The sequence below is a fragment of the Cinclus cinclus genome, chromosome 18 (assembly GCF_963662255.1).
Source record: "Cinclus cinclus chromosome 18, bCinCin1.1, whole genome shotgun sequence".
Taxonomy (NCBI): Eukaryota; Metazoa; Chordata; class Aves; order Passeriformes; family Cinclidae; genus Cinclus; species Cinclus cinclus.
In genome coordinates this window covers 14,731,163-14,747,117 of record NC_085063.1, presented here as the reverse complement: position 1 = coordinate 14,747,117, position 15,955 = coordinate 14,731,163, and the positions used below count along the sequence as shown (strand labels likewise).

The following is a 15,955-nucleotide window of genomic DNA, read 5'->3' as shown; positions in this document are numbered from 1 at the left end:
CTCAGGCTCGCTCCCACACCCACTGCCTGGCACTCCAGCCATGCTAGGAATGCACCATAGAAAACAAATTATCTTAGGCGATACCTCATAAATCTATAGCAATAAAATTAACTGCACAACGGCTCCAAGCAGAAATCAGCTTCGGGAGGTTTTTCATCCCTTTCTCCAGGAGAAAAGAGCCAGCCCAACAGCTAAAGCCCCAGAGAAATCACTGTTCCCTTGTCTCTTGCACTCTCCTCTGCGCTCAGCTCATTAAACAGAGCTGTAGAAGACAGATATGGAAAGCAGTCCAAACTCTCTTCAATGTTATAATTACAAAGTGACAGAATAAGAGGTCTTATCCTGGTCTTGCTCACATAGCTCTAATCTATTCTGGTGCCCCAGGATCACAGATTCCATCTGAATTTACAGGCTGAATTCTCTGCGTATCCTTCTGCAGTGTGAAACCAAAACATGCTGGATAAAGGATGAGAAGACTTGAATCAGCCTAGACACCGTCTGGCAGCAAACTATACTTAACTATTAACAATATCCTCTGTGCTAATTACAGCTTGTCTTGGCTCGAGTGAGAGCTGCAATTCCTTTGCCTTTGGCGTGATGGGAGGAAGATCAACTGTATAAAAATCAGCACCGACTTACAAGTGATTCAACACTGGATGCTTTTTATTTAATTACTGATTACCAGCTGAGACTTGAGAACTGACTAGACACCCATGGATTTTCCTCAATTGCAAGGCATTGTTTGAGCTCCCGTCACAGCCGTGCACACAAGATCTACATGAGCCAACCTCACATCAGGTTCTCTTCTTCAGGTTTATAGATTATGGAGAGACCTGTAATTCAAAGGTCTGTTGACATAATGAGATTAATGTACATCCTTTCTTCTTGCCTGTACACATGTGAGAAGTCCCATTTTTTTTTCCAGACAGTTTACAGTCTCTCCACTCATGGATTTTGTACTTTTGTCAGAGTATCTTAACTGGCCTTTAAATGAAAATAACTTACTTGTCGCAGAATTAATACAATGAGAAAGGTTAGCTCTGACATTACCAGGTCCTGCAATCTTATTTGTGACTAAAATGAAAACAAGCTCCATGAACACCTTTACATTCAGGATGCACACAGAGCCATACCCTAAGAGGGAGACTTCAAACTTTTGGCCTGATCAAGGTTTGCGTATGCGATGTGTAAACACCAGCTAACACCGGTGTGGTTCGTGTGTTACATCCGTGAGCCCCCGAGGTCCCTGGATCACAGAATCGCAGGGATTGGAAGGGGGATCTTCCTCTGGAGATCGTTCAGTCCATCCCCAAGCTCCGTGTGCGAGGGCTCTGAGCCCTCAGGGCGGCCTGGCCCGGGGCTGTGAGGGGCCCGGGGCTGCGGGAGGGCAACTCCTCAGGGCTGGGCAGGAGCCGAGAGCGGCTGGGAGGCTCCTGGGGACTGTGGGAGAGTTAGGGTGAGGGTGAGGGTCAGGGTCAGGGCCAGGGCCAGGGCCAAGGTCGGGGTCAGCGTTAAGCTCAGCTCCTCAGGGCTGTGCAGGAGTGGAGAACGGCATGGAGGCTCCTGAGGGCTGTGGCAGAGTTAGGATGAGGGTTAAGCTTAGCTCCTCAGGGCTGTGCAGGAGCGGGAGTTCAGCACGGAGGCTGAACTGAGGCGGCGGGAGGACGCGCGGTGCGGGATGGCGGCTCCCCGGAGCGCGAGGTGCCTGAGGGGAGAGCTCAGCGGGAGCCGAGCCCCGCTCCAGCCCCGTGCGCGCACAGCCCCGGCCGCTGCGGGACAAGGGCGGCGAGGCACAGCCCGCACCTGCTGCGGGGACGGGGACGGGAACAGGGACAGGGAGACAGGAGCACAGCGCCCCGCACCGCTCCCGCTCCCGCTCCGCCGCCTCCATCTTGCGCCGCGGCCGCAGGTGCGCGCCCCGCCCGTGCGCGGCCCCGCGGAGGCGGCGCAGGCGCGGCCCCGCCCCGGTCCCCGGCAGGTGCCGGAGCCGCGCGGCCCCGCCCCGACCCGGCCGCGCTGAGGGCGGAGGAGGCGGCGGCGGAGCGGCCGCGGCTGCCGGGGGCTCTTGGCTGGGCCGCGCCGCTGCCCGTCCCGCAGCGTTCCGGCGGACCGAGGAGCGAGAGCGGCGGACGCGGCTCGGCATGAACCGGGCTCAGCGCGGGGCCGCGGGCAGCCGCGGCCTGGGCACCATGGAGGTGAAGAGCAAGGTGGGAGCTGCCGCCGCCGCCTGAGGGCCGCGGGCGCGGGGGGAAGGACCGGGCCGGCCCTGCGGGGCCGCCGGGCTGCGGTGTCGCTGCGGGGACGGGACGGGGACGGGACGGGGACGGCTGCTGACTCACCTGGCCGAGGGGCCCCGGGCACGGCCCCGCCGGGGCCTGAGCGCTCCCCGGGCTCGGGCGGGCCCCGGCGCTCCCGCCGCACCTGTGCCCAGCCTGCCCCGTCCCTCTGCCCGCCGAACCTGCTGGGGTCGCTTGCTGGGTGCGGGGAGAAAACACAAGTGGTTTTGAAGTGGTTGAAATAAAAACAGGTAAGTGGGGTTTCCCCGTGAGTTTCTGGGTATATTAAAAGGCGTACAGAGAAATTTGTGTTACGGGGGAAATGTGGGATTGCTGAGCTAAAGGAGGTGTTTAGAGACATACTTGAGGAGTGGACTACATGGATCTTCAGAGGTCCCTTCCAGCCCTGACAGTTCTGTGATAATACACAAGCATCAAAACCCGATCTTTGTCCGAATTGCAATGAGTGCGTTTGTTAGTCACAGTTTCTGTAGTTACCTTTTTTTTTTTTTTTTTCCTTAACGATTATGTCTTTCTGTAGCTTTTTTGGGGTACATCATAGGCTTACAGTAGAGGTAGAAGTGAGCCCTGGCTAGCTTATCCGAAAGTGGAGTTTGCGTTATGTTAGAGCCCCGAGAGACTTTTACCCTGGCAGTGTTTCGGGAGTGTGTACCTTCCTGTTCCTGTACACACTGAGATCACTGGTGTCAGGTGCTCGCAGCTTTGCCCAGCTCTGTAAATTCTCCCATGCGTCTATCCACATCTCTTCTAATTTTAGTTTTTATTTGCTGGTTAGGCAAAGTTCTTCTGACAAAGCTTTGCTTTGGTCTTCTGAGAGAAATCAGATTTTTTTTTTTTTGTTCTGCTTTATATCTGTAAAAATTTCCAGTTATTGTTGAATGTACGATACGAGATGGAGTGTCACTGTTAGTTAAAGAAATGCTGAGTTAAAACCCCTTTTTCACTACCTAGGCAGATTGTAAGTGCATCCACATGGGAACGTGTTTCCCATTGGTGGGCACGTGGATCTCTTGGGTTGTTTTTTAGAGTGGGGAGCAGGTTGTGTTCTGTCCCCTCCTTTGCTGCTAGTGAATTGTTACAGCAGCAGTGCACGAGGAGCAGTCAGGACCTGAGCTCTGTGGACGTTTAATGATAATGCCTCATAGTGCTGGAACTTCTGGGAAGTGTGTGGTTGGTCTCTACAGGTTGAATGAGGATAATTTCTTTAAAGTGTTCATTTTTCATGTGGCCTAAAACAGCAAGCACAGGAATATTTGGTAGCTGTTATTTCAAATGCCAGTTACGTTAGTACAGTGATGGTGGAAGTCTTTTATTTAAGCTCTTATAAGGTTGAAAATAATCAGTATAATGTGTTTACGAACCCAAATCACTTGTTTCCTTAGCCCAAAACTTTAGGTTTAATGTTTCCCTGCTGTGTGTTTTCCTTGATTTAAAATATTCTGGGGAATCAGCCATGTGGTGAGTTCTGGTGTTTTTACGAAGCACTGTAGCCCTGATGAGTAGGGATTGTCCCTCAAGTGTGTATTACACAGCAGGATTCAAGGCATTCCTAGAACTACTTGTTGCTAATGCATTATTTACCAGCACCTCAGTTTAATATCACAGAGGAGTCATCTTCCTTCTATGAAAATGAGCAGTTCTGAAGAGAAAGAAGAAAGGCCTGTGTGGGATGAGGAGGGAGCCATTCTTGTGGTGTGGCCTGGGCTTTGAAGGCTGCTCAGTGATGTACAGCTCTTTATTTAGATATTCCAAATCAATAATTGTGCCTCAGCTGACAAGGCTGGGCCAGCACAGCCCAACTGTGGTTGCAGTTATATGAGCACAATCCTTTTGTTAGTTTAGTTTATTCAGTTTGGGTAACTGCTCTGAGCTTGCCCTGATGATTCCCCATAGTACTTGAATTCGAGTCAGCCCATTTTCTTGTCATGGAAAATAAAACTTGAGACCCCAGACTAGAGTTCCTAGTGATGGTATGGAAGCCCTAAAATAAGCCTCTAGTTGTCTATATATTAAAATTCATGTTTTCCCCTTTTATCATGACTTGGATTAATGTTTTTTTCTTAAGTAAAATCTTAATAACTGGTAAGCACACAAGGTCAGCGCAGCTCATGTTCTGTCAGTGATGGAGACTTGCATAGAGCAGCTCTATGCTGTGGTTCAGAGGATTTAAGAACATGACCCATAAATGAGTATGAAGTGAGCATCCCCTGTGCCTTCCTGGTGTGCTGCCATGGCTCCCCTGCCTTCTCCCAGGGGACTTTCAGGGGAACAGCACGGGCTTGGAAAGAGCTCAGGTGGCAAGGAGCCTTCTCTGCTAAAGTTACTCCTCCAGTGTCTCATCTCCTCTGGAACATCAAGTGCTGGCCTGTTTCATGGGGATGGAGAGCAGCATCTGCTAGAAAATGCAGACATTTCAGGGATTCAAATAATGGAATTGCACAGTTGGACTTGTCTTTTACCTGCTTTCTAATAGTACCGAGCAAACTGTGTTAGGAAGTACGAGTGGTATTTGCACCGAATATGTGTGAAATAACATGGGGGAAAATCTGACCCTTTGCTTGCTGTGCTAAGATTCAACATTTATTCCAACCTGAGGATGAGGTTGTTGGCTTTTTAAACTTTTATTGCTGAATTATGTTTAAGCGATGTAATCGTTGAAAGCCAAACAATTTCGATTGCTGCCGTGCATGGTGGGGAGGGATCTGAGACAGGATGAAGTCCTGCACTGATGTCATGATTGAGCTGTGCTGCCTGTGACGTGATGGGAGTTCCTCCTGTGGGCTGGGCTTTTGTTTGTAAGCAGGTATGAATCATCCCTGCCTTATTAGTTAATGTTAGGGTAATTGCAGGTGTTCTAGAGCAGGAATGTTCCCAGATAATTCCTTTTTTTTGAGCTTTTGGGGGAAGGTGGGGTGTTGAAACTTCTTTTGAGTTAACATGGTGTTAACGTGCTAACAACGGGGCCCTTGTCTCCTGATTTTCAGTCCTTTGTTTGTGGGAGCTCCGAGGCTTTTATTCTGCAGGAGATTGCAATCAGGTGTGAGGTAGAGTGCACCTCCACACCTTCTGCTGTAACATACACCAAACTGTGTGATACTGAGGCTCCAGCTTGCACTCAGAGCAGTTTGTTCCACGTGTCCTTCTGCTCTGAACTTGCTAAAGAAATTATTTCAAGTCTTTATTTTCACTGTAGGCCAGCAGTAGAATTCACACACAAAATAAAGCAGCCAACTGAGGTTTTTTGAGTTATTAGCTTATTATCGTTTTGACTCATGTGCAGTCTCTTCTGGTTTTTGTAACCTGGCTGCTGCTATCTCTGAATTCCTTTTGACATCTCTGGTATGTTGTCTATGTGCCTGATATGGAGGATTTGGAGTAATTTTTATCCAATACTCTGTTTGCTTTGGGTCATGCCCTTTTTAGGCAGAACACCAACGTTTTACTAGCTACGTGTGGTAAAAATCACAATTTGTCTAGTCTACATCAAATGCTCATTCTCTTCTTGGCACTCAATTGAGTCTCCTGCCTGCTCCTACTGTATAATTGCCTTAATAAGCAACATGTTTTAATAAGTGTTTGCTTTAGAGATGATTTAGGAGACTGAGCTTGAGGTAGATTTGTGAGCTGGGTTTTTTGTCAAACGATTATGTTGACTACAAGGAAATCCTACCCCTGAAAGTAGTGTCAGTGACTGATTTTTTTTTTTTTTGTTTGTTTCCCTTGTCTTCTGAACCTTGTCAGATTCAGAATATCCAGGTTCTATACCCTGGATAGAGCCCTGATTTAAAATACTGTTGCAATCAAGATTTGAGCCTTGTTCATGCAAGCGAGTCTTGTGGATGCTCTTGGAGGTGGTGGCTGGTTGTCTCTGTTACCTCTCTTCAGGTGGGAGCAGAGTGGACTGAGATCAGCTCCCCAGAGCTGGGCTGCCCTGAAAAGCAGCAGCAATTCTTTGTGGTCTTCACATCCAAGTGGCATTTTCACTTCCTGCCCAAACAGCTGGGGGTGTGAAGACTGCTCAGCCTTGCGTGGGTGAGCCACAGTTGTGTAATAATCTCTAGATGCTCTTCTCAAGGGCACTGGTAGTTCTTGGAACCAAATTCCAGGTAGTCACATACCACAGGATGTTAATCACAGTGAGTGCTGCTTTGAGCTGCCACAGCAGTGCTGCCTCTCACTTCTGTCCCTTGCCCAGTGGTTGCTTCATGAGCCTGTGAGAGAGAATCTGCAGGAATCCCTGCACTGGGTTGTCGCCTTAGTGCTGATGAGCTCCCGTTAAATGGAACAATCAAACAGCCTTGGCATGCTCAAAGGTACACCTTTACCAGGTACAAAACTGGTTAGAACTCTGGGGGAGGAAAACCAACTTTTAACTGACTGTTTGATACCATGAACAATGAAAATTGTTCGTTGTAGTTTTAGCGCGCTTTTAATTCCGTACCTTTTCTGCTTGATCATAAAATAATTCTGCTGCTTCCATATTAATGATATAAAATACATTTTGTTGTAGTTTGGGGCAGAATTTCGACGATTTTCTCTGGAGAGATCCAAACCTGGCAAGTTTGAGGAGTTCTATGGATTATTGCAGCACGTGCACAAGATCCCAAACGTTGATGTTCTGGTGGGATACACAGACATTCATGGAGACCTGCTGCCTATCAATAACGATGACAATTATCACAAAGCAGTTTCTACAGCTAATCCTCTACTCAGGATTTTCATTCAGAGAAAAGGTAAGAGCACTTGAAGAATGTGAACCGTCTGTTTGTCCACTTACATTGTGGTGTATGGAGGAAAAAACCCTTCAGTCCTATTTCATCATGTCAAATTCCATAATAATTATGGGTCATGAAAGGTATTCACAACTTGTCTCTCCTGCAAGGGCTTCCTCAGGCAACTTGTTTATGCTTTGTGATTTTTTGCTTATATTTGGTTGAGTTAAAGTCAAGTTAAATCTCTAGCAAATGCTTCTTCCTGGTTTTATATAAGCAAATGAAAATAAACTTTTAACCTCTAAGGTTTTCTCCTCTGTGTGTTGAATACTTCTCACTTAAAATTCCTATCTTGATCAGACAAGAAGAGAAACCATTACAGGATGGAAAGTAATATTAAAAATGTTATTACATGAACTATTAAATGCAATATAAAGTATAAATTCAGAACTAACTTTGTAATATGCTACTCTTATTACACTTTTCATAATAAAACATTTTGAAGTTTTCAGTTGACAAGCTTATTTCAGTTAGCAAACCTCAGGAGTGAGGACTGCTTGCTTTGTTTTAAAAGTGTGTCTGTTCTGGTTGTGTGTTCCTACTGTCTGCTTTTGTTCAGGAAGGGGAAAAAAAAATCCAGTTAGAAGTTTGTTCTTGTGGTGTTGTTCCTGGTTGTTGCTAAGACAGGCATCTTTTCCTTAGAAAATGCTTGGGCATCAGAACCTTTTATCAATTCCCACTCCAAAGAGTGAGCAACTCCACAAGAGCCTGACACAAACGCAATGTTCATAACCAGTGTGGCTGCTTGGCAGGGGCAGAGTGCTGGCAAGTGTTTGTTTTGTTTGTGTTGGTAGTTTAGATGGTGTTCTCAGTACTGGAATGCCAGAGGCATGAACCATTTGCTTTAGCAGAACCTGGAGGGAGACAAGGCCTGTGATTCCATCTAATCCCCTACAGTAGCCATATGACAGGAAGGGATAAGCCACTTTGTCAGACTGGGATTATTGAGTTTATATTTTAACACCGTATGTTTTTAGATGGTTCCTGGTGTGACAGTCTGATGTTGCCTGTTCTAGTGTTACATTTGTAATGCTTTTTTAGTTTCCTGCCGTCATTTACCTTGACTTGATCCCGGTGGATTATTTGTTACTACTCTGGTGCCAGGAGTTGATGTAATGCACAAAAGTAGAAGATTAATCCATTTTAGTTATCAGAGCAAGAATTGATGAGTGAGAAAAGCTGTGTAGGAAGTACCAGGTGTCAGGGCCTTCCCTTGGACACAGGAGCCTCCTGCCTGTGGAGCTGGAGGGAATAAAGAGCCCAGGCTGGCAGCACAGTCCCCACTGCACTTCGTTGGGAATTAGTTGTGATCACACTGATCACATCTGTTGATGATATTCAGGCTTTGTCTTCACTGGCATCTTTGCCATACTGTAGAGTAGATGTTTGTTTGATGGAAAATACAGAAATAACTTTATTCTCTGTTTTATTTGTGATGATTTGCCTGTAACCGAGGCTGGATTGCTGTGGAGTTAGGGATGGTTCATGTTTTGTGAAGTGTGATTTGTTTAAGTGTGCTTAATTCATAGATTGCTGCAACCTTGCTGGCTCTGGAATGGAAATGTCTGAGCAAATACCTGCTGTTGATGGGACTGCTTTCATCTGGGCTGGTTTGGAACTATAATAAGTGACACCAGTTACTTTTCCACCTGCAAGACTGCTTGTGGCTTTCATGCATTCTCTTAAATCAGCTGAAAAGTTTTTGTGGGTTTTGTAATGGAACTTTGACTTCTTTTGTATTTCCAGCAGCAGTAGTTGGGAATTGAAGATCTTTGACAAAAAGCCACTGTGGGGAAGAGAGAAAATGTTTTGATGCCTTATAATACATTACATTTTTATCATGCTGTCTTAACTATCTAGCAAGTACATGTAATTTGTGCAAAGCTAACTTGAGGTAGGAGCAGGCTGCAGTGAAATCTAATGTAAATAATGTTAACTTCTTAGTGTACTGCATCCAGGGAACACCTTGAGGGGTTGAAATGGGAGCTGCAAGGTGGTTTTGCTTTTATTAATAAGTAATGGTGGTGATAATGAGACTCCAGAATTTGGGAGATGTTATGTCAGAGTAACAACTCTTTTCTCTCTAATTTTGACTCCTCATTTCTGAAAATTCTCTTAGTCCTGAACATTTATGTGGCTTGGTTGGTGTGGTTAAAAAACCTAGAGATCCTGTAATGAAATCACATTAGTCACCTTAGACTCCTCTAATTGTATTTCACCAAATTCCTTTAAAATACTTTATAAGCTGCTCCAGCGCTAAATCTAAACTGGGCCTTGATGTTGGCACAAGTCAGGGTTGGCTGTCAGCTTGCAGAAAACATTCCTCGCTGGAATTTCATTCTGCAGTTTAACAGATTAACAGGTATTGTTGACATCTGGTATTTAAAGGTTAAACTGATGTGTTGTGATTAAATCCAGATGTATGGGAGTCACTCTGTCTGTGAGAAAAACCTTTCTGAAGAGAAAATGGAGGGGAGCAGTCTGCACAGGCTGCAGGGCAGCTTGATGTGGGGAGCTTTGCATTGTAAATATGAGAACAGTAGAGATAACAGAAGATACATTTCATTCTAATATCCCTAGCAGTCCCTTGCAAGGTTCTGAATTACAATATCCAACTCCTGCAAGTTCTGCATGGATGTGGCTGTATTTAGTGAGAAGTGGGTTTTTTGATTAATCTACTTGTGCCTCTTGAGAGAGACTTTGTCACTGAGAAGCTTTGCTTTGGTAATGAGTAGGAGCAGTTGGCTTTTAAAAACAGCTCTTTGTGGACTAGCCTAGCTATTCTGAGGCCTCTTCCTAAAAACACAGGTTGGTTTCCTAAAACCATATTTTGTTGTATTTTGTGACTAAATAAGAGGAGCTTTTTTTGGTCGTATTTAAAAAATGCTAAGTTGCATCTCTGTTGAAGTACATTAACTACCTTGGGGGCTATGAAAATTTAATTCTCAAGGGGTAGCTCTGCATTGATTTGCAAATGGTTCAGGAAAATATTTTTTAAATCTGTCTTCCATAACATTAAATTGCAACCAGATTTGGCATTTGTGAGCTTTTGTTTTCAATTTCAAGTAATAGGTCTGTACAGATTGGTGCCACCTTGAGCTTGAAGCTGCTGGGGGGAGAAATCCTTCCTGCACAGCGTGGAGTTCTCCTTCACACTGTCTGCAGTTAACACCTTGTCCTTTGGCTTTAGGCCAAAATATTTTTTGCCGTGGCTTTAAACTGATTAGCGAGGTGCCAGAACAAAGATGCCTTTGTACTTGAGAGTTTTGCTTTAGAAAACTTGTTCAGAAGTGGAAGAGAGGTTACCCAGAGTGTGCTGTTCTGCTGAGATTTGGGGAGATGAGCTTGTCGACCTTTCACTGTTTTTTTCCTCACCAGTTCTCTAACCTTAACTGTCCATCTTAAGGTTTGTGCTAGTTCTGAGTTCTTAAACTACTAAGAGCAGTTATAATGAAAAAAACTTTACCCTTCTGTGTGTCAGAATTTCTTAAAAGTTTTGACGTCTGGCTTGCAGTTTTGGGATGCTTTTATTTCAGCCATGTATTCTATAACTTAAAGTTACTAGAAAGAAAAGCACCTACTCAATTTAAGATTCCTGATTGTATATTTGTCTTTTGAAAGACTTTTAAAGTTCTTCTCTTTTCCAGTAAGTGTTTTTCTGCACTTAGTTTTTGTTTAAGAAGCCCTTTTGAATGTGTTATTTCACATACAGACATTTCCATAGTATTCCTTTCAAAGCCAGTCCTGTTGGAGCTGATTTTCATGTTTCTCTGCTAACTGGAAAAATTGATTTGGACAGAAGTTAGCAGCTGATAGTTGTGGAAGGCAGGCTGGGAGGTGGTTTCTGTGAAGGAAGTTGGGAACGCTTTTAAATCTAACTTGAGTAAGGAGCACAAACTGTCTTTGATCATTTACAGGAAATTATAGATCTACTTGGATGTAATAAATTGGTGTTTGTATATCCACTTCATGCCAGACTTCCTGCAGGGTGTGTGGCCTGCCATGAAGGTGAAGAAGCTTCCTAGAAGCCTCATAGGGATCACTGAATGCTTTACATGTTTGATATGACAGAATGTAAAATACCACAGAGTCTGTCTGATTCTCTGAATTTGTGCACTTTGAATTCAGGGAGAACACCTCACCAGTTGAATTCCTTTTCATGTTGCAGTGCACGTGGGAGAGAACTCGTGAGAAAATCAGTCCTGACAAAGCTTTGCAGTCCTGTTCTCTCGTGTCTTTTTCTGAAGCAGCAGGAGCAGAGTGCCTGCCTGGCAGCAGCCCGTGGGGACCTGTGTCCTGGAGCTGTCAGCAGCACCTTGCACTTGAGCAGGAATGAGTGCAAGTGTTACCTTGTATTTAAAACAAGACTGTCCAGGATCTGATTTCACATCTGTCCTTTCCAGGTTGTTTTGTAAACAATTGTGGTTCGAAATAAAAAAAGAGATGTTATTGAACCTCATTGAATTGCAAAAATCCTTTTGATGAAACACCAGATGTCTCACTGGAAACTGGTTGGATGGGATGTCAGGAGAGATAAGGGCAAAACTTCTCTCACTTTTTTTCTTTAATCCTTAACTTTTAGGAAGCATGAAAAGAATGGCTTCATGTGTGAAAAGTCAGCATGTTAGTTTGTCAGCAGTGGAGTGCAGGGTTTAACCAGCTGATCTTATTCAGACATCCCAAAGGGCCTTCTAAGAGAAAAGGCTGCAGTTGCATTTTTGTAGGTGTTTGACTTCAGACACAGTTCACCTGTTAAATGCTTTGGCTGGGAAGGTTGAATTGTTTTTTAATGCACCAGCTCTTCAACACGACTATCCTAACACTTAGCCTAAAATCTGTTCTTCACGTATCTATTTTTAAAGCCTTTGTGCTTGATGTTAAGATCTAATGTTATATTAATTAAACCTTCAATTACAATGTAACTGAGATTGCAACAGACTTCAGGCTATAGCAGGGCTGTGTCAATCAGGTAACTTCAGAAATAACTCTTGGTTGTGTGAATTAAATTGTTGACAACTTTAGCTGTAAACATCAGTGCAAAAGATGCTCTGTGTTTAGCAAACAGCTAAGCAAGAGCTTTGCCTTCCTTATGGGGTAATTATTTTTTTTAAACAAATGAAATAAAAAAGAAATGTAAATGAGGCCATCATCAGGACACATTTTTCTAAAACATGTTGATGAACTATTGTGTACTCACAAGCCAGGAGTTGACAATAAATCCCTTTGAGGTTTTTTTTGTGGGCTAATTTAAATTTGTTTCTTTTCCCCTTGCCCTTTATCTTTTAGAGTAGCAGGTCCAAGGCTGCCTTCCCAGAGCAGCCAGAGGAGTGTTCTTGTTTTCCCAGCCCCGGAGGCTGGGGAAGGAGGAGTTGGTGTTACATGCTGCAGCAGTGCTAGCCTGTTGCTCCAGGAATACTTTCCTTTTCTATTTTACTTAAAGCATCTGAGAAGTCCAAATCTGAGGGGTTCATGTCTGTATCTGTCAGCCTCAGGAACAAGTGCACTCATTGATTTCCTCAGCAGCTGGCAGCTGTCCTGAAATGCCACCAGGGCAGCATTGCCACAGTCAGCCCAGCGCACAGATTGAAATGTATAGCCATTCTTCCACTTTCTTGCCTGTACCAATGGCCTCTGAATGGGATAATACAAACAAATCCCAACTTCTCTGGGTGCTGGGGTTAGTGCAGTCCAGGTCTGTGTGGTTATTGGGGTTTTCCCCTGTAGAACAGACATGTGTGCAATGAGTACAAGTGTAAATCTGAGGAAGATCACATCTGAATGCTTTTAGGTTCATTCTTTTTGGTGAGTTATTGCATATTAGAAAACTGGAACCTTTGGTAAATAAGCATTTCAGAAATCAGTATTACTTCACAGAACATGTTTTCTCATCCCTTACAAGTAGCTGTAGGACTAATGTGTTTTCTTTTGGGTTTCTTTTAAGCTGTAAGCCATTTGCCTATTCCTGTATCAAGTTGTGGCAGTTACAGCATTGCTTGCATGAACAGTTTTGCTTGAAGTATTTGTGTGCAAGGTCTCTTTGTTTCTGCTCCACAGCCATTTTACCTACATGGCGTGGGGGCAGGGAAGAGTGCAGAATGGAATAAGCTTTCTGGAGTTTGAATCCAGGTCACTTGGCTGGCTCCCAGTAACTAGGCAATAATAGGCACACTGGCTGCTTTCCCTTTTTCATTCTTTATTTTCCAATGATCTGAAACCTGAGGAGAGAAAACTAGCAAGTGGAATTACTCTGAATAAAATTAAAATGTTTCTAGGAATGTACTCACTCTTTCCATTCTACCCTTTCTCAGGCAGCTGTAGCTCTTTGTGTCCGACGCTACTAACTCGCTTTAATTTCTTTTGTGCACGCTCTTTCCTTCGGTAGAAGAAAACCAAAAGTATTCCAAACGTTGATAAAGCTTTTGTTTCATGAGTAGAGAGAGAGGTTTCTGTGATAGTGAGGCTATCAGCTCTGGGTGGGCAGTTTGCCTGTGCTCTGCTGAGCCGGCCTGGCAGCAGCGTGACCTGTGCCTGCTCTGATCCCCGTGTGCTCTGTCTTACAGAAGATGCAGACTACAGTGCCTTTGGGACAGACACCATGAGCAGGAAGAAGAACGTCTTATCCAACGTGCTACGTCCAGATAACCACAAGAAGAAGCCCCACATTGTGATCAGCATGCCCCAGGACTTCAGGCCCGTGTCGTCCATCATAGACGTGGATATTCTGCCCGAGACGCACCGCAGGGTGCGGCTCTACAAGTACGGCACCGACAAACCCCTGGGCTTCTACATCCGCGACGGCTCCAGCGTCAGGGTCACCCCGCACGGCCTGGAGAAGGTGCCGGGCATTTTCATCTCCAGGCTGGTCCCCGGGGGGCTGGCTCAGAGCACGGGCCTGCTGGCCGTCAACGACGAGGTGCTGGAGGTGAACGGGATAGAGGTGTCAGGGAAAAGCCTGGATCAGGTTACGGACATGATGATCGCAAACAGCCGCAACCTGATCATCACGGTCAGACCCGCCAACCAGAGGAACAACGTGGTGAGGAACAGTCGGACTTCGGGCAGCTCCGGCCAGTCCACCGAGTCCAGCCTTCCCAGCAGCACCCCCAACATTCTGGGCAATCTGCTGCAAGGAGAGGAGGAGAGCGATGAGGAGGACATTATTATTGAAGACAGTGGTGAGCCACAGCAGATCCCAAAAGCTGCACCCACCAGCGAAAGCATAGAATCCTTATCTCAAATTGAACTCCTCCACGGGTCCACACAAAATGGATTCCTTCCTTCCAGTGAGATGAACTTGAATCACTCAGCAGGCAGCATTAGCGTGGAGCATGAAGTACCGGAGCCGGGGCGCAAGTCCTTAGAAGAAGATGGAACCATAATAACACTATGAAATGACATTGCTGTACTTCGGATAAGTAAGGATGCCATACGTGTTTTAATTGGGCTTAATACGTAACACGTTTTATACCTCTCCATCTACCAAGCACTGCAGTTAGACTAAAAGGAGGGAAAGAAGTAAATACAAGAAATTCAAAATTATGTAAGTTGACTAACTTCATTAATTCTGCACTTCAATGTAAATAATTCACAAAGCTGGATGATAATTGATAAATAGTTGAAATTGAATGAGGAAAATTTAAAAGCAGAATGAAGGATAGCTAGGAGATGGCTGTGAGCTTTCTTTTAAAGGTACTTGATTTTTATTATTTTTTTAATGCCGTATACTACTGGTTCTATAGAAGTAAACTTCCTTACGTGCGAGGCTGACCGTCTCATGGACTGTGGTTTCACCTGGTGTTCTCTGAAGCGCTGCTCTCTGTGATGGAGCTGCTCCAGCCCCCTCCCTTGTGTCCTGGCTGCTGCTCTGCTGGCAGAGAGCCAGAGCTGGGCTGGGAAGAGCTGGGGGTGGCTGCCACAGGGCCAGCAGGGCTCTGTGGGCAGCACCTGCACTGGGGCTTTGGAGGGAGGGCACTGTTCATTTGTGAGTGAATGTGCAACCACAGGCTCATTAGTCAGGCACCATTACTGCTTTTAGTGGCCAGGCAAGCTTACTTTCAATGACTCTGGTTTTGAAATTCTAATGTGGAAGTCTTAACACTCATGCATCAAAGACCTGTTCTCATTCTAGTTTGCCATATTTAAGAATATCACTGGGTTTAGTTACTAATCCCAGTAAATTAAAAACAAATCAAATGTAAACTTAATGCTATGGAAATAGCATAAGGTAACCTCTGTTACAGTTACAGTCCTAGTAGAAACTGTAAAGATTTCTACTAGCAAAAGTTTGTTGGAATGAGTCTGGATTATATAAAAGTGACCTTCTTCAAACCTGAACAAGTTAGAACAGTCTAAGTTAAATCCCTGGATTAAAGAAAGTTTTAAATCAGAATGAGGCTTTACTACACCTTGTTTGAGCCATGTGATACTAACTTATTCGTTATTAGGAATTGCTCTGTAAATGCAGATGGCTGGGTGCCCCTGGCTGGGTGCTGTGGTTGTTACAGTGCTGCTCTGTGTGCAAACACTGATGACAAGTCCTGATGCTGCAAGAGCAAAGGGGTGTGTGTAACCACTGCACTCACCGGGACAGCTGCAGGGGAGGCTTCTGGCATTGTTTTTATCCTTCCCCTTTTTGTATCTCCTGCTTTAGCCCTGGGTTCCCAACCTGACCCTCTTCTGGCAACAGAAGTTGTGGCAAGAAAATGAGCTGGGGACTGACAGGACTGGGGAGAAGGATCCCCCCAGGGATGCTGTGGCCCCTGTCAGGAGGAGTGGGGTGCTGCCAGTCGTGTCCTGTGTTCTGTGCCCCCAGAGCAGCAGTCAGGTGCTTGGGAGTGTTCCACCCTCTGCCCAGATGTGATGAGTGGGAAGGGAGACTCACCCCTT

At 45.2% G+C, this 15,955-nt stretch overlaps 1 protein-coding gene across 1 annotated transcript; it reads left to right on the top strand.

Moving 5' to 3' along the window:
• Window positions 1-2,141: 2,141 nt before the first annotated feature.
• Window positions 2,142-14,459, top strand: PARD6B (par-6 family cell polarity regulator beta). Its single transcript, XM_062505154.1, has 3 exons — window positions 2,142-2,207; window positions 6,808-7,030; window positions 13,630-14,459. The coding sequence occupies exons 1-3, from the start codon at window positions 2,142-2,144 to the stop codon at window positions 14,457-14,459; spliced, it is 1,119 nt and encodes a 372-aa protein (XP_062361138.1).
• The last annotated feature ends 1,496 nt before the right edge of the window (window positions 14,460-15,955 follow it).